Here is a 21239-nt window from a genome sequence, read left to right as displayed (position 1 = left end):
TATGGATAATTTATATCAAAGTCCTCATTAATTATTTCACAATCTATTGTACTTTTTAAATGTTCTGAACGGAACCATTTTATATTGTATATATATGAATATATTTTGTTTTATTTTGTACTGTTCATTGTACTTTGCTTTAATTTAGAAACAATATAAATAAAGAACAATACTGTGGCAACATCCTACTGCTTTTTGGAGTGTGTTTTAAGCACAAAATCATTATCATTGTGCTGCAACTTACAGCTGTATGACTGAACTACAAAAAAATGCAAATACTCAATCAACTCCATTTGATATAAAGGCTTTAATAAAGGCAAGTTTAATGTAAAACATACTGTGCAATCATTTTGTTATCTTGTTCTGAGCTTCTTTGTAGGTCTCAGGTGAGTGTCGGCGTCTGAGCATTTCTCCGCCACACCGCTGGCCTTCTCATCAACGTCCTTTAGAAGTGGGAGCTGCTGCTGTTTGGCCGTGGTCAGCGCCCACAAACACAGCTCCAGCTTGTGGGGCGTCCAGTCCTGCTCGGGATCCACTGAGGACGAGAAGGAAGGGAAGGCATCAGAATCATCAAAGCAGATTTCATGCGGGGGTTTTTGACACTGATCAACAGAGAGAGACCTCAGAGTGTTCTAAAAGAATTATTTTCCTATTAAAAAACGTAAAAAAAAGCCACATTAAATCCCCTTTTCATTAAATTTCCTTTGATTCAATGTTGTACAACAATAAAAAAAACTTTTTATAGGCCCTGTAAAGTGCCTATAAAAAAGTGGAAGATTTCCAGGGGAATAAGAGTTACAGCGCGGTGTAGAATATAAATGAATAGTCCCAAATTGAATCTAATAAAAGGCGGTGGCAAACGGAAAAGTTTGAAGCCTTGATTTAAAAGAACTAAGAGTTGTTTTCTGGGACTTTGTTTCAGATATGTGCTGCATAAAATCTGTGCGCTGCTTCTCCTGATTTGTTTTTACCCTAGAGACAGTAAACAAGTGCTTTATAAACTAACATTTTATTTAGTAAGTATCATATTTTGTGTGCTATCTTGTCAGCACACAGATGCACCCGCCCCCCTTGTGTCCCCGTCATTAGCTCACCTTTGTTTAGTTTCTCAGTGCGCTCGACCATCTTGCCCAGGTAGAGAGCGTAGTGCTTGGCTGTGTACTGGATGGGCTTCAGTCCCGGCACGCTCTCCATGGCTTCATCTGACATGAACGCAGCCTGTTCTGGAGCTCCTGCCGCCAACACAGCTGGAACAAAATAATGGACAGTCAGCCCCCCAAAGCCAAGCTGAGTGGAGCCATGAGCTGAATACAAACTATTCGAGCAAGGAGTACCCAGATGCTCAATCCACCGGTGTAACGACTACCCCGTACACTTACTGAGAAGGCTTTCACTTTGTGCTTTAACAGGATCACAGAGACGTTTCATCAATGTGAATTCTTGAGCTTTTATCAGTTCGCTGAAAGCAGATTCGATACAGAAACAGAACAGAGACGTCGCGCTAACCTGAAGCGGTGGCCGGTCCGACTCCTTTCAAGGAGCTGAGCTCTGCGATCGCTGCCTGCACATCAGGCAGGAGGCTGAAGGCCTTTCTGGAACATTTCTCCACGGTGTCCTCGCTGTTTGATGCCACCAGCTGCTGCAGCCTTGGCCTGAACTTCCCTCTCTGCAGGAAAGCACACGGGGCCACTCAAGGACACAGCGGATGCACTGTTAGCCTGTTAGTGCCTCTTCATAGCTGTACTATATATGTTTGAAGGCGTATTTACTGAGAAAATCTTTTGTTGTGGGTGTGTTAAAGTTCCTTGGTATGATTTACTTACAGTGAGCTTCCACTCCATCAGTTTCACCAGCTCTGACTTGGTGACATGTTTTTCAGGTCGACTTGAAATGAGTGTAGGCAGCTCCTCTTGGTACCTGACCACAAATACACACACAGGTTAGCCTCAGTACTCTCAAACCAAAGGTCAATTTAACTCAGTTCATAAAACACATTTCATATACGGGGATAACCGTAGATACACTTTTTTTTATATTGCTACATTCATTCACGATCCACAATCCACTACTCAAGGTCCTCTTACTAGCTTTTTCCAGATCTTTCAACTTTATCATGTGGCCTTAATGATGGGGTTTTCTCAGTTGTCATGGAGATAACTTAAGCAAACACGGATGGGAGTACTGTAATGAAATTAAGGGTGCCCCCTCTCAGTCGATTAGTCGACTAATCTGTCATTTTGGTCTCAGTTGACTAAGATTTCTCGAGTCGATTGGTCTTTTTTTTAAATGTTTTTTCAGGCTGAATGACTTATTTCTAAAAGAAAAAAAACAAATGAGCACATCTGGTAAACACATGATTTTTGCTTTTGTGTGATTCTTTGTGAAACTCAGTTTTATAAATCTGTCAATTAAATCAACTAATCGATTAGCCGACAAAATCGTATGATAGTCGACTAAGAATTTCTTTGGTCGAGGACAGCTCTGAATGAAATCATACATCTACTGAGCTGAAATGTAAACAAATCCATTTCCATGACAACCGAGCAAACCCTCTCCGATGATGAAGTCACTGTGATACGGCTGAAAGCCCCTGAGTTCAGATTGTTGACTGCTATTTCCAAGGTCAAGAATGAACTTTGGTGCTTAAATCAAGACATGAATTTTAATGACTCAAAGATAAATCAGTTATCTTACTACATGCTGGAAGACAGATGTACAACACAGCGTGAAATGTTACCACATCTGCTCATAATCCAGTGCAATTGGGTGTGATTTTGTAACAGTTGCTGTGAGGAAATCTTATTTACCACTTCTCCAGGTTCAGCAGCTTCCCAGGTTTCTTGCTTTTGACCTTGGCCTCCACTACATCCCAGTACTTCCCATACACACTCCTCCATGTGGCTGGGTTCTCACAGGAAAACAGAGTACTCATGGCAGCAGAGACAGCGTCACACCATCACCTGCAAACACAGACAAACATTATCTGAATATCAGTTTGTAATAGTCATTTTTAAAAATCATTTTTTTGCAAGTCAATGTCAAGTCTCAAGTCTGTTGTAATGATCCTTCTATCATCAGCTGCATGCCATCCGGTCTGCTTAGAACACGACATAGCTGCAGGACAGATAATAATGCATACAGTGCACTTTCATAGGCTAAGCTACTGGAGTTACCCTGCACTATATTCACTTTTTAAATATTCCTGTATCACAGCTGTTACCCTGCACTATATTCAGTTTTAACAGTTTTCTTCATCTCCTTGTATTTTTATATCTGGTATATTTTTTTGTACTTTGCAATACTACCTTTTTTTACTGCCTTTTTACTAACATGTTTTGCACTATGGAACTGTGATGCTGGGAACTTGAGCTTCCCTCGGGATCAATAAAGTTACTATCTATCTATCTATCTATCTATATCTAAGGAATTCAAAACATGTACTTTATCATCACTCCTTTATCTAATAGCATACAGCATCACTATTGATTAGTTGTTTGGTATATTATCACTTTAAACAGGCTATTGCATTGCAATATGAAAATAAACACAGTGAAAGCTTTCCTTTAAAGGTAAATAAATATTTTTCACTATTTTGCATATAGACTACTGTTACTCAGGGTAACAGGAACATATTGCTAACATTATTAGGCTCACAAGTCAAATCACTGTGTTAGACTTGAGTCTAAAGTCTCCATCTTTTCTCTGGTTTGTAAAGATTCAAGATTCAAGCCCATTATTGTCATTGTGTAGTCCAACGAAATTAGATTGTGACAATCCAATAGGTGCTAATGAAAAGATAATACAATAATAATAAAAAAGAGATAAAAAAAAGAGAGTGCAATATAAATATAAAAAAATATAAAAGATAATACAATATTAAATATAAAAATACAATATGTATATTGATGAGATGCCAGTTTTGCCAGATTACAGTTTTGCCAGATTATTGCACAAAGTGTCCGTCAGATAATTATAGAATTATTGCACAGCATCATATAATTATTGCACAGAGTGATCAGCATGTTATTGCACATATCCATAACAGTAGATTTACAGTATTTACATTGCAAAAGTGACACAAAAGTAAAACCTCTACTTTACAGGAATGGACTACAATCTTATGCCTTTAAAATGCATTATTAATATCCCTACCTTTGATTCAAGAAAATACAGCGTTCACCTTTGTTTGAAGCAGGACAGCTAAAACCAAAACTAAAACAGAGGCTGCTAATCTCCAGTAAACTCCTGCATGTGAATTGTAGTAGCGTGACGACACTTCCGGTTATTACATATTGAATTCTCGCGAGATTACAAAAATACAACTTCCTGTGCCGCAAGCAAGTGAGCAACAGTTTCAGAAGGTTTGTCTCTTAAAATACTTTGTTATTGACTTTACATAGACACAGGCACGCAGTAGGATATATGTTTATCGAGGTTATCTATTTGTCCGACATACTTGTGGAACATGAGTCGCATTAGTTGTTTAATCTTTGTAAAAGTGCTCTGTAGCTGGTTAGCCAGCTAGCATTAGCATCACATTCCTATGATGTGTTTATGGTGCAAGTTCACTGTACAGAGAGTCCAGCTGTTTGTAGACCAAACACCTGCAGACAAGTGAACACCCTGAAGGAGCTAACGCATATACATTACGTATCTCCTATTTAACACTACCAAATCACTAAATCAAGGGTGTAAGTTAGTCAGGTTGAATAGTGTTAATGCACATGTTACTGGGGTGAGTAGTCTCTTATAACTCTCTTTGTTTCTCACCTGATCATCATGTCTTCACCTGAGCACAAAACATCTATTAAGAAGGTGATTGACACAAACAAACAGAGTGGGAGCCTGACAGTATTGAAAACATCAAATAATAATCTGTTAAAGCAAGAAGGTGTCTGTCATCTAAATGCAATTTTGATAACTTACATTATACACATTACAGAGAGTTTAGCTGTTGGTAGACAAAACACCTGCAGACAAGTGAACACCGTGAAGGAGCTAATGTATATACACTATATTAACACTATTTCTAAGGAAATTAACCATCACCAAAGCACCAAATCAAGGGTGTAACATTAGGTAACTAGTAGATAGTGTTAATGCACATGTTACTGAGGTGAGTAGTCTCTTAACTCTCTTTGTTTTTCACCTTATCATATCTTCACTTGAGCACAAAGCATCTATTAATCACCAGCACGAAGTAGAAGGTGATTGACACAAACAAATAGAGTTAGATATACAGATATAACATTAAAGCAAGAAGGTGTCTGTCATCCATTAGACGAGTTTAGCTGTTTGTAGCCAAGACAAGGGAACATCCTGAAGGAGCTAACGCCTAACGCTACATATCTCCAATTTAACACTATTTTTGAGGAAATGAACCACAACTAAAGCACCAAATCAAGGGTATAACCTTAGTTAACTAAATAAGTCTATTTGAATAGTGTTAATGCACATGTTACTGGGGTGAGTAGTCTCTTAACTCTCTTTGTTTTTCACCTTATATCTTCACTTGAGCACAAAACATCTATTAAGAAGGTGATTGACACAAACAAACAGAGTGGAAGTCTGACAGTATTGAAAACATAAAATAATAATCTGTTGGAAAATATAACACTAAAGCAAGAAGGTGTCTTTTTTTATTTTTTTTATTTAACCAGGTAGTACTCATTGAGATTAAGAATCTCTTTTGCAAGAGAGACCTGGCCAAAACAGCAGCACATGAGTTGTTTCTGAATGCTAGTTGTACATGTTTTATAATGTGTATTATGTTTATTACCGTAATTTCCTTAATTTATGTACAAAATAATCGTTATTATGAGGTGTAAGAGCTCTGCCTCCCTCGTGTCCTCGTGTGTCTCATACAAAGTGCCTTAAGAAATCTGCATTTTTTTCCGGGTTACATATAATCTGTCATCCATTTTATGCAATTTTGATAACTTACCCCCTTGATAACAAGATGCTTACATATACATTAGTCAGTTCCATGTCTTTGTGAAAAAGGTGTATATAATAGATCATTTTTGATCTTTTTTTTTAAATTTTGTTTGTGATAAACAAATTATTTGTCCCAACCATAGACCCAGATAATATCCTGCTGTGTGTTGCACACATGCCAATCTCTCACTAGTAAGTTGGCTCTCATGGGAGCACATGAAGAGGACTCTGTGCTGCTGCAGACATTGACAAGGCCGGCAGTTCTTCAACAAGTAAGTACTGCAGCTATTTCATTGTCTAAAATGTTAAAAACACACATAAGTGCTGATCATACTGCCCCACTACACCAAGTAGCTACTGTATAAATCTAACATCTTATAGTGCCACCTTCTGGTGAATTTTTGAAAAGCCTTAAAAACATTTTACATTTCGCTCAGATTTCTTTTAAAATAGTGCTGTAAAAGTAGCAAATGACTTTGTAGTTCACCTGATGCATATTGCCACCTTTTTAATTGTTTCTGAGCTCAAGTGAGATCACTGTTGTCTGCTCTAGGAACATGGAGAAGATGTCACGGGTTACCACAGCCCTCGGCAGCAGTGCCATCAGTGGCCGAACTATGTTCTGCCACTTGGACGCCCCTGCCAACGCCATCAGCGTGTGCCGTGACGCCACGCAGGTGGTGGTAGCCGGCCGCAACATCTTCAAGATCTACGCGCTGGAGGAGGAGCAGTTTGTGGAGAAGCTGAATCTACGCGTCGGCCGCAAACCCTCCCTCAACTTCAGCTGTGCAGATGTCATGTGGCACCAGATGGAGGAGAACCTGCTGGCCACGGCTGCCACCAACGGGGCGGTGGTCACCTGGAACCTGGGGAAACCCTCTCGTAACAAGCAGGACCAGCTGTTTACTGAGCACAAACGCACTGTCAACAAAGTGTGCTTCCACCCCACAGAGGTTTACATGCTGCTAAGTGGCTCGCAGGATGGCTTCATGAAGTGCTTTGACCTGCGCAAGAAAGAGTCTGTCAGCACTTTCTCAGGTAAATCATTTTCTGAAAAGCATCTGACTTTTACTATTAAGTGAAATGCATCTGCTGAGTGTTTTGCATGACATAAACTTCATCTTATTAAGTCTCTACAGTGTGGTGAAAATATTTGGAAATTACTCTGTGCATTTTTTTATTTGAATGCACACTTTCACTCCATGTGGTTTCACTGTTTTCTGGGATTTTGTGTAAAACAGTTTCAACATTGAGCAAGAAAGAAAATCACTAATGAGCATAAGTAATGTTTTTACTGTTAGAAATTAGGAAACAAACTATATCTTAATAACCTGGTTGCTTTTTTCCCCGCTCCCTTTCTTCCAGGTCAGTCAGAGAGTGTAAGGGATGTCCAGTTCAGCATGAAGGATTATTTCACATTTGCTGCATCCTTTGAGAATGGCAACGTCCAGCTGTGGGACATCAGGCGGCCGGACCGCTACGAGCGAATGTTCACCGCCCACACTGGCCCTGTGTTCTGCTGCGACTGGCACCCTGAGGACAGGTAAAAAAAAAAAGTGACCTTGTGATACAAACCAACTGAGAAATTGGAGATCTTGTCTCGGGTCATACTGCAACTTGCAATTACTCGTGCTTGATTAGGGTGTTTTTATTATTGTCATTCTTTAATTGTGTTCTCCCTTTATTTCCATTTTAGAGGATGGCTGGCCACTGGGGGCAGGGACAAGATGGTGAAAGTGTGGGACATGACCACTACCCGGGCCAAGGAGGTCTACTGTGTCCAGACGATCGCCTCAGTGGCGCGGATCAAGTGGCGGCCTGAGAGGAAGTTTCATTTAGCCACCTGCTCCATGATGGTGGATCACAACATCTACGTGTGGGATGTCCGCAGACCTTTCATTCCCTTCGCCACATTTGAGGAACACAAGGATGTGACCACCGGTATCGTGTGGCGCCACCAGCATGACGCTCATTTCCTGCTCTCTGGCTCTAAGGACAGTACGCTCTACCAGCACATGTTCAAGGACGCCACTCGTCCCGTGGACAAGGCCAACCCCGAGGGTCTGTGCTTTGGACTGTTCGGTGACTTGGCCTTTGCAGCCAAGGAGAGTCTGATCAGCAGCGACGCCAACAGAAAGCCTTACCCCGTGGGCGACCGACGCTACCCCTCCACCCTCTTTTTCTTCAAGAAACCCGACCCGACAGAGCAGTTTGCCCATGTGTCCAGCGCCCTTAGCGTCTTTGAGACAGACTTGGACAGTAACCGCATGGACTGGTTTGTCAAGACAGCACAACTCTACCTCCTCTGTGGGAAGCCGTTTGCTGAGCTGTGTGATCACAACGCCAAGGTGGCCCGGGAGCTCAAACGACCTCAGGTCAGACAGATCAATACAGGAACAAATCCCTACTTAGAGCTGTTTTTTGTTGTTGTGTTTTTTTCAAATAATCCGGTTAGGCTTGATGTTGTCAATTTAAGTGGAACCTTGACAGCAGAGCTGCAACTAACGATCGTTTTCATTGTCGATTAATGTGTTGATTATTTTCTAGAATAATCGATTAGTTGTTTGGTCTATAAAATGTCAGAAAATAGTGATCAGTGTTTCCCAAAGCCCAAGATGACGTCCTCAAATGTCTTGTTTTGTCCACAACTCAAAGATATTCAGTTTACTGTCATAGAGGAGTAAAGAAACCAGAAAATATTCACATTCAAGAAGCTGGAATCAGAGAATTTTTACTTTTTTTGTTAAAAAATTACTCAAACCAATTTATCATAAATAGTTGGCGATTCATTTAATAGTTGACAACTAATCGATTAATCATTGCAACTCAATTTAACAGATTATGATTTATGATAAAAACAATGATACACATCATTTTACTTGTTACTTTAAATATATATATATATATTCATTACTCTTGGAAAAATAAGTAACTGCACTAGACTGCAACTAACAGCTATTTTCATTATCTAATAATCTGCTGATTACTTATGATTAATCGTTTGGTCTAAAAATGTCAGCAAATCTAAAGATATTCAGTGCTATCAATGAACACAAAGAAACCTGAAATTATTCATATTTCAGAAGCTGGAAACTGAGTTTCTACCATTTTAGCATAAGAAATTACATAAAAACAATAAAAAAAATTATCAAAATTGTTGCTGATTTTTGTTTTTTGATAGACTAAAAGATTAATTGACAAATCACCTCACATCTAAACTGCTTGTTAAGTTTGCACTAAACCCAACAATGACTGTGCTAGGGTTATTTGAATTAATTGAGCCAATAAACTTACTTACTATCATAAATAGTGGAAGTAATGACAGAGACAAACTCTTTATTTTCAGGTTTTATAATAATGATGGTGTCTTCAGTATTTGAGTCCCGCTTTCTGGGCCATATTCGATTTTTGTTGCTTCATTAATGAACATTTGAATCTTGTGATATTTCCAACATGATTTGAAGGCGAGATATGGTGAACAGAATCAGCAATAGATATTAGCAGAGTGTAAGTAACATCCTGTTAGATCTAATTGACTAGTTGTCAACTATTACATTTATTACCAACTATGTCAATAATTGATTAATCTATTTGAGTAATTTTTAAAGAAAAAAAGTGTAAATTCTCTGATTCCAGCTTCTTTAATGTGAATATTTTCTGGTTTCTTTACTCCTCTGTGACAGTGAACTGAATATTTTTGAGTTGTGAACAAAACAAGACATTTGAGGACATTATCTTGGGCTTTTGGAAACACTGATCGACATTTTTCAACATTTTATAGACCAAACAACTAATCGATTAATCGAGAAAATAATCGACAGAAAATAATCGTTAGTTGCAGCCCTAAGTCTGATACTGAAATTGTAGCCGTGCTGCACTTTAGGAAAAAGTAATGTGGTCACAGTAGCCTGTCACTTTTTAACTCATTACTTCCAATAGTAATGTGTTATAAAGTAATTGTGTTTGGCGCATGTTATAAATAACCAGACTTATTTCTTTAATACAAAGGTTTCCACAACATGGACCATGTTGAGAATCATGTTCTCCGACCCAGCAAACCTCACAGCGCCCGGTCAAAACCTCAGTAAACTGGGCACCTTGCCTTTAATGAACAGGTAAATTACCTTCATATTTAGTTTGCCATTAACAAAAGCAGTAATGCCAGTCATCTACAGACTGCCATCTAATGCTGATGTGCATTATGCTTTCAGTTTCAACATGAAGGAAATGAACTCAGGGATGGGCACAGAGAGCAGACTGGAGCGCAGTAAAGGTGAGAGCAGGCAGGACAACATCCACCTGGAGCCTGGGAACTCGCACATCAGCAATAATAATGAAGGTGAGAGTGGCTGTTAGAACTCCTAGAGGCGTATCTGTATGTTCTTTGTATTTTATACGAGACTAGATAAGCCATTCATTCAATTTCCCTTCAGAAAATGAGGAGACGGAGGGCAGCGAGGGCCAGGCTGAGTACATGTTCGGCGATGCTGAGTTAGATGACGACGACCTCTACTCCATGGAGCACGACAACCAAACAGGTCGGTCACAGTCCTATCTCTGAGGAAACTCGAGAGTTGCTTACGTCAGTGACTGCTATTTATAACCGCCTCCGTGCTCAGCGCTCCTTTGTCTAATATTATCTCTGCTCCTTTTGTCACAACAGAGGAGCAGGAGTACACGCTGCCCCAGGAGGCCTTCCAGCTGCGCCACGAGATCATGGATAACCCGTCTGCTCCGGAGCACCTTCAGCAGGACAAGGCCGACTCCCCGCACGTCAGCGGCAACGAGGCGGAAGTCACCTGTCTGACGCCAATCGAGTCCTTCTCGCTCATCTCCATTTCCCAGCCGCTGTTCAACCCGCATCTACCCGCCAGCTTCTTCTGTCCCATCGTGCGGGAAATGCTGAGCTACTACGCCGAGCAGGGCGACGTGCAGATGGCCGTGTCTGTGCTCATCGTCCTGGGAGACCGGATCCGTAAAGAGATCGATGACCTCACCCAGGTCAGATAGAGCGGCATTTAAATATCTCATGGACTATAACTTCAGAATTGTTTTGTTGGCAAAGGCATTAATGAAAAAGTTTAGTTTCTTCAGCTAAAAAAAAAGCTTTTATTATGCTGAAAAGAATGACTCACTGACCTCAGGCGGATCTTAAATATCTAATAGATAAGTCAGGATACTTCCCTGAACAAACATTTTAGGTTCAATGTATTTACACTGAACCCTGAACGAGTTGTGTTTCCATTTCAGGAGCACTGGTACATGTCCTACGTAGACCTGCTGCAGCGGTTCGAGCTGTGGAACGTCTCCAACGAGGTCATCAAGTTGAGCACATGCGTGGCCATCACCGGCCTGAACCAGGCGTCTACAACACTGCACATCAACTGCAGCAACTGCAAGCGGCCGATGAGCAACAAGGGCTGGATTTGTGACAGGTATAAACGCTGCATCACCATTTTAATATTAAAGTGCTGTATTAACATACGATCATCAAACTAATAATTTAGTATGATTACCGTGAGGTAGCCTATCTCTTGCAGGTAACATTTTGTACAAGCCATGTTACTTTAACTTCAGTAAAGTAATTTCTAATTTCTCTTAATTTAAATTATTAAAGGAACAATGTATAACATTTCGGGGTATTTATTAGCAGAATTGGAATATAACATCCACAACTATGTTTTCATTAGTTTATAATCACCGGAAACTAATAATCGTTGTGTTTTCGTTACCTTAGAATGAGCCCTTCATATCTACATAGGGAGCGGGTCCTTTTCACGGAGTCCGCCATGTTGCACTGCCATGTTTCTACAGTAGCCCAGAACGGACAAACCAAACACTGGCTCTAGAGAGAGCCTTTCACGTTTTGTTATGTTACCTGAAGGCCACGTAGTTCTCCATCACGCTTGTGAAACTGCGGTAACGTGAGCCGCAGAGTGCCAAACCGTGGTACCGCCTGCTGCTGTCTGACTTCTGTTGCTCCTAAAGTAGTGTTATTATGGTGAGGCTGGAGAGGTACTCAGTTGGTTGCAATCTGCAACCACACCACTAGATGCCGCCAAAACACAACACACTGTAACTTTTAAACTCCATCCAATTTTGTTGAAATGTACAGTTTTTGCAGCAAAACAAGCTAAATTTTTAACATCTAATAATGGTAAGAAGATGAATTCCACTCTCATGTCCAAGTGCGAAGTTACAGGTAGCAGACGGCTAACTTAGTATATCATAAAGACTGGAAACGGGGGAAACAGCTAGCCTGGCTCGGTCTAAAAGTAACAAAATCGACCTACTAGCAACTCTAAAGCTCATTCATTAACATGTTATGTGACTATAGAATATATAAGGATAAATGCTGTTGTCCCAGCTGCTGGTATTTTGAGTGTATTTTCAGTGTTTACTGCTTCTTCTGTTGACTGAAATGCAACTTCTGTACAGTACACTTTTATACTAGTATTTATTTAATTCTGACATGAACCGATCTCTGACATGAACCCTGCGTCTCTCCTCTAGGTGCCACCAGTGTGCCAGCATATGTGCAGTGTGCCACCATGTGGTGAAGGGACTGTTTGTGTGGTGTCAGGGCTGCAGCCACGGCGGACATCTGGAGCACATAATGAACTGGCTCAAGAGCAGCGCCCACTGCCCCGCCGGCTGCGGCCACCTGTGTGAGTACACCTGAGCCCATCACGACCACTGTTCACACACAGCTGGTGCTCCGTGGGAGTGGGAATCGGTCCACACACCGTCCTGGATCACACACACACACACACATGTACCACATTCCTCCACATGGGCCTGGAGTCTTTTATCACTGTGGATAGAAGGATGTGTGTGTGTTTGTGTGTTTGAAGTGAGATTAGTCAAAGGTTTGATGGGGGCAAAGAGGTTTTTTGTGCTCTTCTGGACAGCCATTCAAGAGCAAACACATTTTTGAATTGGTGAATTTGTATATACACAGATGTTACAATAGATAACAATATTTTTTTTTTGTTAATTCACACACAACGCTGCATTTTACATTGTTTTTAAACTCCTCAGTAAAATCCTGAAGGCTGTACAGGAAGAATTGTCTGTTCATCTTAATGTTTTGTACATAATGCTATACCTTATTTTGAAGGACTGTAGATAATGAATTAATTTATATGAGAAATAGCTCTCTATTCAAACAACACATTAAAGCAATACACTTGAAATTGTATCTGGACCAGTGACGTTTTTGTTTTGTCAACTACATTTAACAGGAAAATAGTCCCTTCAGTGTATATGTAGCTTTGTAGACTGAATCCAGGTCATTTGAACTTCCACCGAGCCTCATATAGTCATTCAGCTTCACACCTGAGCGCTGCCCAGTACATCTACTTCTTCTACTCTCGTCTGCTGAGCGGTTTCCAGCGGAGCGGTCGGGATTAGAAGTCTTGCTCGAGGGCACCTTAGTGAGAGGGAAACTACTTATTCATTTTCCCCCGCCACACTCTCCTCTCTTGGGCCCAGAAATCCCAACTGGCAACCCGCCAACATCTCTAGCCTCAAGTCCACGAGCCAGACACAATGTGTGCGGCTCAGTGTGTTGCTTGGCATATAGTTTGTGTAGCTCACTAGTGGTGAGATACACAACAGATGAGTGTGGATGCCAACAGAGGCGACTTCTGTCCAGATAAACCTCCACAGGACAGCTTTGTCTTGGGTGACATTTGCTGTCGGTTGCATCCCAGTACCGTGTGGCCTGATGGCAACTGGTTGGAGGCTTTACTGACATGTCTAAATGATCACTGAGAGATGGAGAATATTCTATCAGTCCAGTCTCTAAACACTGATGTATTAATTTGGGCACATTTACATTCTGGACGCTGCTCAGCATCACAAGTGTTTTTGTCTTCTCCTATCTGTCACCCTTTTTTATGACAGTTTAACACGCTGGTACGCTGATCATCATCTCTTGTAGTTTCCCCATCCTTCCCATTAACAAATCTACAGTTGTCCTGTCAATCATGAGGACCAGAGCAGTGTGTCTGTTCCCATTTAAAAACCTGCACACTCGAGGCTGGTGGAGCTGGATCAGCTGCAACTGTCACCACATCGATTTGCCGCCAAGGCCCCGGGCACAATAGAGGGTTTTCAGATTTACTCCGTATGAGGACATCCCAACAATCGGGAGGGGAATCCCTGACCCACGAGGCTCAGTCTGCACAGAACTGCCTTGTAGTTTTAGCAAATTAAACAGCGACCACATCAATCGAGTCAGACTAAATCGGAGCCACTTGATTAGATTAGACATGGAGACATCTGGACATTAAGTCCGAGACGATATGAAGTGTTTGTTAAAGAGACAGACTCTATAATGATTTGTAAATGTCCCAATATATTCCGCACATCTGCTGAAGTCTAATGCGGAGCTCAATGAGCACCATTAATCCCCCTTTTTAAAGGAGGTTTTTATAAGAAGTAAAAAATTAAACCACTGACAAATGTTTAACAAAAACTGAAGTGTAAAGTATTAATGATGCGCAAACTTTATGCATTGTGAATTCATGTCAGCACCACAATTTGGCACAAAGTCATGAATCATTTTGCGGTTTTTAGCTGCTTCTCGGGAAGTAGTAAAAGTTAACAGGAAATTAAAATCTCAGAGACGATGGTTCCTGATCAGCCTGTGATATGCAGACAGACTAGTGAAACATCTCAACCGTTTTCATGTCAAGAACCCCTAAATTGATACATATTAGGTCACAGATCCCCATTTGATAAGATTTCGCTTCAGGGCCCTCCATCTGAAAAGATTCTGGTTGTTAGATATCATTAAGACCTGAATTCTATAGCTGTCAACTACAGTGGAGGAGATAACCGTTGAGAAAGTGATCAGAATAATCACTCTTATGACTCTCTCTCACATTGGGCTCACTTTTATAGTGAATTAAATAGTGAAAATGAACTATTTTCCATGTTTCTGGGGACCCCTGGTTGAGAAACACTGATGACCTCTGACATCTGATCTAAAAAGACTATGCTGCTGGTGGGTGGATATTTCTATATTTTTATATCCGTATGTCCGTCCGTCCCATTCTCGTGAACGCAATATCTCACGAACGCCTGGAGGGAATTCCTTCAAATCTGGTACAAACATCCACTTGAACCCAAGGATGAACTCATTAGATACTGTAGTCAAAGGTCAAGGTCACTGTGACCTCACAAAACACGTTTTTGGCCAGAACTCAAGAATTCATATGCTAATTAAGATAATTTCACATGAATGTCTAATAGAATAAAATGATGAAGTGATGACATTTTGGATGTAAACTGCTCTGCTAACATACATACTCAACTGTGGGACCTCCAATAAATATTGCAGATATTCTCTTCAAGCTGTCATTAAATTAGTGTCTTTGTCACATTATCTGTTTGCAGATAAAACTATGAAGTCAAATTATCAAAGCTCCAACATCTGATTACACCCTGAAAAGCAGTTAAATTGGATCATGTGTTGCCTCTGTCCATTTAAAACAAATAGAAAAATTACAGAATTGAAGTGTTCACCCTCATCTTTCAGGCAACAGCGTTTTAATTCAGGTCCAAATACAACCAAGACTATCTGGCAAGATTAGGGAGAATTTCCGGGTAAGTCCGATCACATTTGGGAAGCTACTCAGTGGATCTGAATGCTATACTAACCACTTCATTGCACCACTGAGAAATCTGGTGTAACATAATGCATTGCTGTAAATGATACACATTTCTCTTAAAAATTGCATTTAGCAGGACGCTATTTTCAAACAACAGCACACAAATAAGATTTCATTCAAATAACGTAAAACTCCGCAGAACGTCTTTGGACTTCGACTACCAGACTACTTTTAAGAAATGTACCTCTTCGGCCTGTGGCTTCAACATCATTTAAACCACATTTCATATAAGAAGAGAGTACAGTTTTTTTTAGAAACAGTTCACAGTATCACAGCCTCTGATCGGCGATCAGTCCCTCCTCCTCTCCAACGACTGGAGTCCAGTATAAACCAGCACAAGCGTGTGAAGGTCAGGTACCCTTCCTGCCTGTTTGTCATTTCTCCTGCAGTAGCTGCCGTCACTCCTTGGCCTTGTCCACGTCTGGCGAGCTCTGGTCCATCGGCCACTCCCGGAGGAACAGCAGGTCAGCTGATCCGTATCCCCGAGGCGCTCCAGTCTAGCAGGGCAGGCCTTGTCTTTGGCCTTCTCTCATTTCAGTGAGATAGTTCAGGGTGGTTACATCACCCTCCGTCAAATATTGGCTAAAAGCCTCTTCAAAGACGAGAAACCAAAGTTATTTTCTCTTGTTTTCTCAGCACTTGTTGTGTTCATCCAATGAGAGTTTGTTCTAAATGCTCACCTTTTAAAAGGTTAAGGCCGTTCCCAGCTATCGGAGACTTTTTCGGGGGCACTCAGTCGCCTCAGACTCTGAAGCACAGTTTGCAGGGTCCCCGCTGTAATGATGAAACAAGCAGACAACATCATTACACACCACCGAGTGACGACACAAAACCACATGAATCACTGAGCGTTACGCCATCTCACCCAGTTCTTCTTCATAGGAATCCAGCTTCTTTAGTAGCTCTGCAACACCGGAGCGAGTCAGGCCCTCCCCGGCTGCAACAGGAAGTAAAATCTTTTTCTTTTTTTTTATCGCAAAATAGAAAAGGTGTTATCAAGCGCAGGACACCTCAACTCACCTTTAACACCGTTGTCACCTTTTGTTTCATCTTCCACGCCGGTATTCCCGTCAGTATTGAAACAGGAGAGCAGTTCAGCGCTACAGGTTCTGGACTTAGCCAGCGTGGCGCTCATCTCCTGAGCCAGCCGGTGGTTCTCCACCAGCTCGGCGTGGACCCTCCTCCACGCCATCTTGTCCTCCATCAGACACCCCTCCATCACGGTACGCAGCTCCTTCTCCTGAGACACCTGGCTCTGCAGGCCCTCCGCCTCCTCACAGTGCTGCACAGGGAGAAAGTTAGTTAGTAAAAAGGTTCAGAAATGTGAAATATTTGTTTGGCAGTTCCAGTGAGTGTTTGGCTTCGTAGTTACTTTGTGTAGCTGAATGGCCATCTCCTGCATCTCAGCTTCAAGCTGGTCGGCGTAAGCCTGCTCCAGAGCGTCGCTGGGGGGTCGAGCGCTGCTGTGCCACCTTGCGATGCCCGAGGTCATCTTGCGCTTGGGTCCAAACAATCTGGAGAGCAAAAAACGGATTCAGCGTTTCATGAGAAAACAAAACACTATGTGCTGGCGTGAACGTGAAGGAGTCTCTCTTACGTGATCCCTATTTCTTTGAGATCATTTTCAGTCAGGGTGAGAAATATCCGCAGGTCAATGTCTTGCTCTACGAGTACGGGGAGATACTTAGAGAAGCCAATTTGTTCCAAGAACTCGGCCAGATCCTACAGGAATAGAAGATTTTAGACCAAAGACAGTCCCGAATAAACTGGTCATATTACTGACACATCAGAAAGTGAGAAACATAGACATGCCTTTGGACCAGAGTAGGAGGGTGGTAGACCAACTTGTGAGAGTATCCCACTGTTCCCTGTACCGCTGGAGTGAGCTGCATTGTTGCTTCCATGGCGACTCTTGCCTTTTGCGTGATGGCTCTTATTTACTCTGCGAGAGCTGCTCTTTTTGCACTGGTCAGAGTCCTGGTGGAGAGAGGGACACCGGGTCACAGAGATATCTAAAATAAAATCTTGCGTTGACTCCAAATCAGCGGGATTGCTGTGCTCTTGTATTCACCTCGTTGCTCTCCACTGAGCCCTCCCAGTTGAGGCTGATCACCTGAGGCAGGCCTTCGCTGCTGCTGCTGCTGCTCCTCATGGTGGGCATGTCGTTTTCAAAGAACGGACTGTCATCTGTGGCGGCATCACAAAATATTGTATTGCTTTGGCAGACACCCAGCATAGCTGAGGACATTACTGATATTACATTGCTGTATTTCTTGTGGCAAAGTTTCTTCCAAAGATGTCACAAAACACTTGTAATCGCGCGCCTCCTCTCACCTCTGCTGCTATTGCTCTGGCCGTCCAGCTCGTTGATGGGCGAGGTCACGTCACGGTAGCGAATGCCCTCGCTCTTTTCGCCGATATCCCGGAACGTCATGAAGCCTGGCGGCGCTGCAGGAGGCTCTGTGAGGAGAAGAGCAGTGTTAAACTTCTCCCTTCTCACAACTATAGTTATGAATGGCAGCTTTCTGATAGTGGTTGATTTCTTTTCCACAGAAAGCTGACTTCTTAATTGCAAATAATGTCACCTAATTTTTGTCTTTTTGTAATAATTTCCTGCGATGAAATCTTAATATGCAAAGTTTTTCAGCACTCAACGGAAAACGATCCACTGTACACAAAGTAGTGGAAGTATCAGTCAACCACAGACTAATTGTATTTCCTTTTTTTAGAAACCTTTGTGTAATTTGACTGAACAACTAAAGCCACTATACTCTTAACATGTGACCGGTACACTACCAGACAGTTTGCTGGTGCCTCCTACTCGGAACTTGGCGATGGCCTGCGGCCCATCATGGATGCTAACGCCTTTAGCTCGGTTTCGACTCGGCCTTATCCGTGGGGGCGCGCTGTCCGAGTCCTCGGAGGAGCTCAGGTCTTCAAAATGTCCTGACGAGTTAGAACACACGCAGAAAATCAACCATCAAAATCAATCGGAAAATAAAAGACATTGAAAGGATAGCAATGTATTTTTGTAAAATAAGCAACGAGAAGTTTCAACAAGTACCCGGTTTGGTCCTCGGGGAACGCGAGTCAATGACGCTGACGATCTTGGTGTAGCTATACATCATCGCTAGGGCACGAGCAGTCTCTCCTTTAGCGTTGCGGTCATCTATTTTGACTTTCTGTAAATTTGTTAAACAAAGCAGATGTCAGGATCATAAGGTATTATCTTCTTCACCCATCCTCAGTGGTGTGCAAATTTAACCTACTCAGATGTAGGCTTGCGGCGGTAGTCGGTGTTACCAGTGTTACACGGTGGTCGGGCACACACCGATTACATTACCTAACCACCGCCCCACCATCGTTTTGCTTTTTTTTATAGAAATAAAACCCATTTAGTTCATTTTGGCATATCAGTGGTGTGTTATTAATACATAGTCGGATGACGGACGCTACAATCTGAAAGTGAAAGTGTCTGCACCGTACGGAGGCTCAGCACAGAGTAGCAGGAGTCAGAATTTCACACACATGGGACGAGAGAGAGTTGACAGACGAGACGATGGCGGAGAATTTGGTTTCAAAGCGAAAAGCAAAAGCACCTATTTGGTAATACTTTGGATTTAAACCCAATGCTATAAGGGAACCATAACGTTAATGAGGCAATAGCAGTGAACCCTGGACCGGAGAGGCTAAACGCACAGCCACCCGATGTTGAAGATCAAAGTAAGCACTCTACATATGTTGAACGCCAACTATTCTTGTAAAATGTCCGGTGTAATCGGTCACGCCAATGTCACAAGTTTATTAACCGGTGGGAAAATGTACTAACCATCGCATCGCTACTCACATGATCAAGCAGGTACTGAACAATGATTTCATGTCCAGAAGCAGCAGCCTCCATCAGGGTAGTGAAACCAGACCCTGGCTCCCTGTGGAGGAAAGAAAAAGTCATGAAACACTCTTTCTGAATGGAGTGTTGCATTCATTTGTGGACGAATGGAGACACTCACTTGACGTTGGCATCAGCATTGTTATCCAGCAGGAACCTGACCATCTGCTGGTGGCCTGTGCTCGTGCAGTGGAACAGAGCGGTCCAGCCTCGAGAGTCCTTCAGCTCCAACTCAGCGCCTTGCTTTTGGGTAAGGAAAATAAAAAGCCTTTCATACTCTGAATAACAAAAGTGTTCAAACAATCCAACCAATGTTGAAGATTGCTAATGCTGAAACTTCATCTTGTGAATTTGTTTTATACTAATAATGTTTTTAAGCATTAAAAGTCTTCAGATAATACAAAACATGGCTGCTTCTACTAGAACAAAGAAAGTTTTAAAAATAACGCCCATCCTGTGATCTATACACTCAGTTACCCAGATCTGACCTCATCTGACTTGTTACTGTCTGACAGAGTCATGTTGTACCTGAAGCAGAAAGTATGCGATACTTTCATTCCCACAGCTCGCTGCCAGCATCAAGGGGGTTAATCCTTTGGCCGTAGTAGCATTTACATTCACACCTGCCTCCAGCAGGAGATTTGCAATGTTGTCATGGCCGATATAAGATGCATACATCAGTGGGGTCCATCCTCCGATGTTCTTGCCATTCAGGTCCACCTCACGTCTGAAAAGACAACATAGTGATCAATACACACAGAAAAATGCTGTGGATGAAACAAACACATCTGGTGATACTATTATTATTATTATTTAGACACATACTTTTTGATGCACTCTGCCACCACGTCGTACTGGCCGATGGAGCAGGCGGTGTGGAGGTCCAGAGGGACGTCCAGCTCCTCGGGCCGCACCAGAGAGTCGCCCAGCCACAGGGACAGGCTGGCACCCAGTTGCTCCGACTCACTGGCTTCGTCGCTTAGCTCAGACATTTTCTACCTCTTCACTCGTCACCTCCACGCACCTGAAACCAGAGACTGAGCAACCAAAGTTGAAGATAAAAGGTTTAATTTGTGAAGAATATGAATCGGCATTTCAACTTGATTAATCCCATCTTGTATTTTCATAACTAAATGTTTTATCCATTTCGCAATCTTTTCCACAAATCTCTCATCTTGCAAACTGATCGTCCCATATCCATTTGCATATTTACAAATACACCATTAATCATAATTAAAAAATACAGCCTGAGGTGTTCTATTTTCTATGTTTTTATTTGATAGTTCTAACTGTATTTTAACCTGAATAGTTCTTCCACTTAAAAAGTCCATAATCCAATTGATAATCCCCCCTCTCTCCATGACATGTCATGCTTTTTCAACATTAAAAAACTGCCACTGTCTCTTTATTTGTCTTGAACATTTCTTATCTCATCCTCAAGACCACACTGGATCCATAGTGCCCCTTCTCCTAAATCTTTGTTACGTAGCCACAATACCTCTTTTCTCCAAGAAGTGCATTATTATCTCATTAACCATCAGTTTATAGACGTGTGTTGTCAAGGCAATAGGTATCAAGTTTGCTGGTGTTACACTGAAATCTGTTACCATGGGAATCTGTGACCGCAGAGAGCCAGCAACACATGAAGTCACCATTTCTGGTCAGAAAATGTGACCCCACGGTACTTATCTTTTGTTTTTCTCTTAGGGATTAAGGAATATATCATCAAATTG

At 41.9% G+C, this 21239-nt stretch overlaps 3 protein-coding genes across 5 annotated transcripts; 1 reads left to right on the top strand and 2 right to left on the bottom strand.

Moving 5' to 3' along the window:
• Positions 1 to 297: 297 nt before the first annotated feature.
• On the bottom strand, positions 298 to 4303 carry LOC141758760 (uncharacterized). 2 transcript variants are annotated; one of them, XM_074620413.1, is made up of 6 exons: positions 4181 to 4303; positions 2808 to 2960; positions 1824 to 1917; positions 1507 to 1666; positions 1095 to 1247; positions 298 to 535 (listed from the first exon to the last, which is right to left on the bottom strand). In XM_074620413.1, the coding sequence occupies exons 2-6, from the start codon at positions 2930 to 2932 to the stop codon at positions 354 to 356; spliced, it is 714 nt and encodes a 237-aa protein (XP_074476514.1). In that variant the 5' UTR covers positions 2933 to 2960; positions 4181 to 4303; the 3' UTR covers positions 298 to 353. The 2 variants fall into 2 exon arrangements, with proteins under 2 accessions (XP_074476514.1, XP_074476513.1); XM_074620412.1 differs by having other exon boundaries at positions 4153 to 4293.
• wdr24 (WD repeat domain 24) lies at positions 4265 to 15299 on the top strand. The gene is made up of 11 exons (XM_074620402.1): positions 4265 to 4361; positions 6087 to 6209; positions 6491 to 6975; positions 7303 to 7480; positions 7634 to 8312; positions 9946 to 10052; positions 10149 to 10276; positions 10371 to 10475; positions 10601 to 10938; positions 11188 to 11372; positions 12451 to 15299. The coding sequence occupies exons 3-11, from the start codon at positions 6495 to 6497 to the stop codon at positions 12617 to 12619; spliced, it is 2370 nt and encodes a 789-aa protein (XP_074476503.1). The 5' UTR covers positions 4265 to 4361; positions 6087 to 6209; positions 6491 to 6494; the 3' UTR covers positions 12620 to 15299.
• A 179-nt stretch (positions 15300 to 15478) lies between these two features.
• anks3 (ankyrin repeat and sterile alpha motif domain containing 3) lies at positions 15479 to 20498 on the bottom strand. 2 transcript variants are annotated; one of them, XM_074620404.1, is made up of 15 exons: positions 20332 to 20498; positions 20035 to 20233; positions 19628 to 19749; positions 19465 to 19546; positions 18682 to 18799; positions 18414 to 18563; positions 17952 to 18077; positions 17689 to 17804; positions 17430 to 17594; positions 17215 to 17339; positions 16990 to 17131; positions 16638 to 16899; positions 16483 to 16554; positions 16298 to 16391; positions 15479 to 16209 (listed from the first exon to the last, which is right to left on the bottom strand). In XM_074620404.1, the coding sequence occupies exons 1-14, from the start codon at positions 20496 to 20498 to the stop codon at positions 16309 to 16311; spliced, it is 1929 nt and encodes a 642-aa protein (XP_074476505.1). In that variant the 3' UTR covers positions 15479 to 16209; positions 16298 to 16308. The 2 variants fall into 2 exon arrangements, with proteins under 2 accessions (XP_074476505.1, XP_074476506.1); XM_074620405.1 differs by having other exon boundaries at positions 15479 to 16212; positions 16300 to 16391.
• Positions 20499 to 21239: the final 741 nt, after the last annotated feature.

The sequence above is a fragment of the Sebastes fasciatus genome, chromosome 20 (assembly GCF_043250625.1).
Source record: "Sebastes fasciatus isolate fSebFas1 chromosome 20, fSebFas1.pri, whole genome shotgun sequence".
In the NCBI taxonomy this organism is placed as follows: Eukaryota; Metazoa; Chordata; class Actinopteri; order Perciformes; family Sebastidae; genus Sebastes; species Sebastes fasciatus.
The sequence above is the reverse complement of the archived record's forward strand: the minus strand, read 5'-3'. Positions and strand labels throughout refer to the sequence as shown.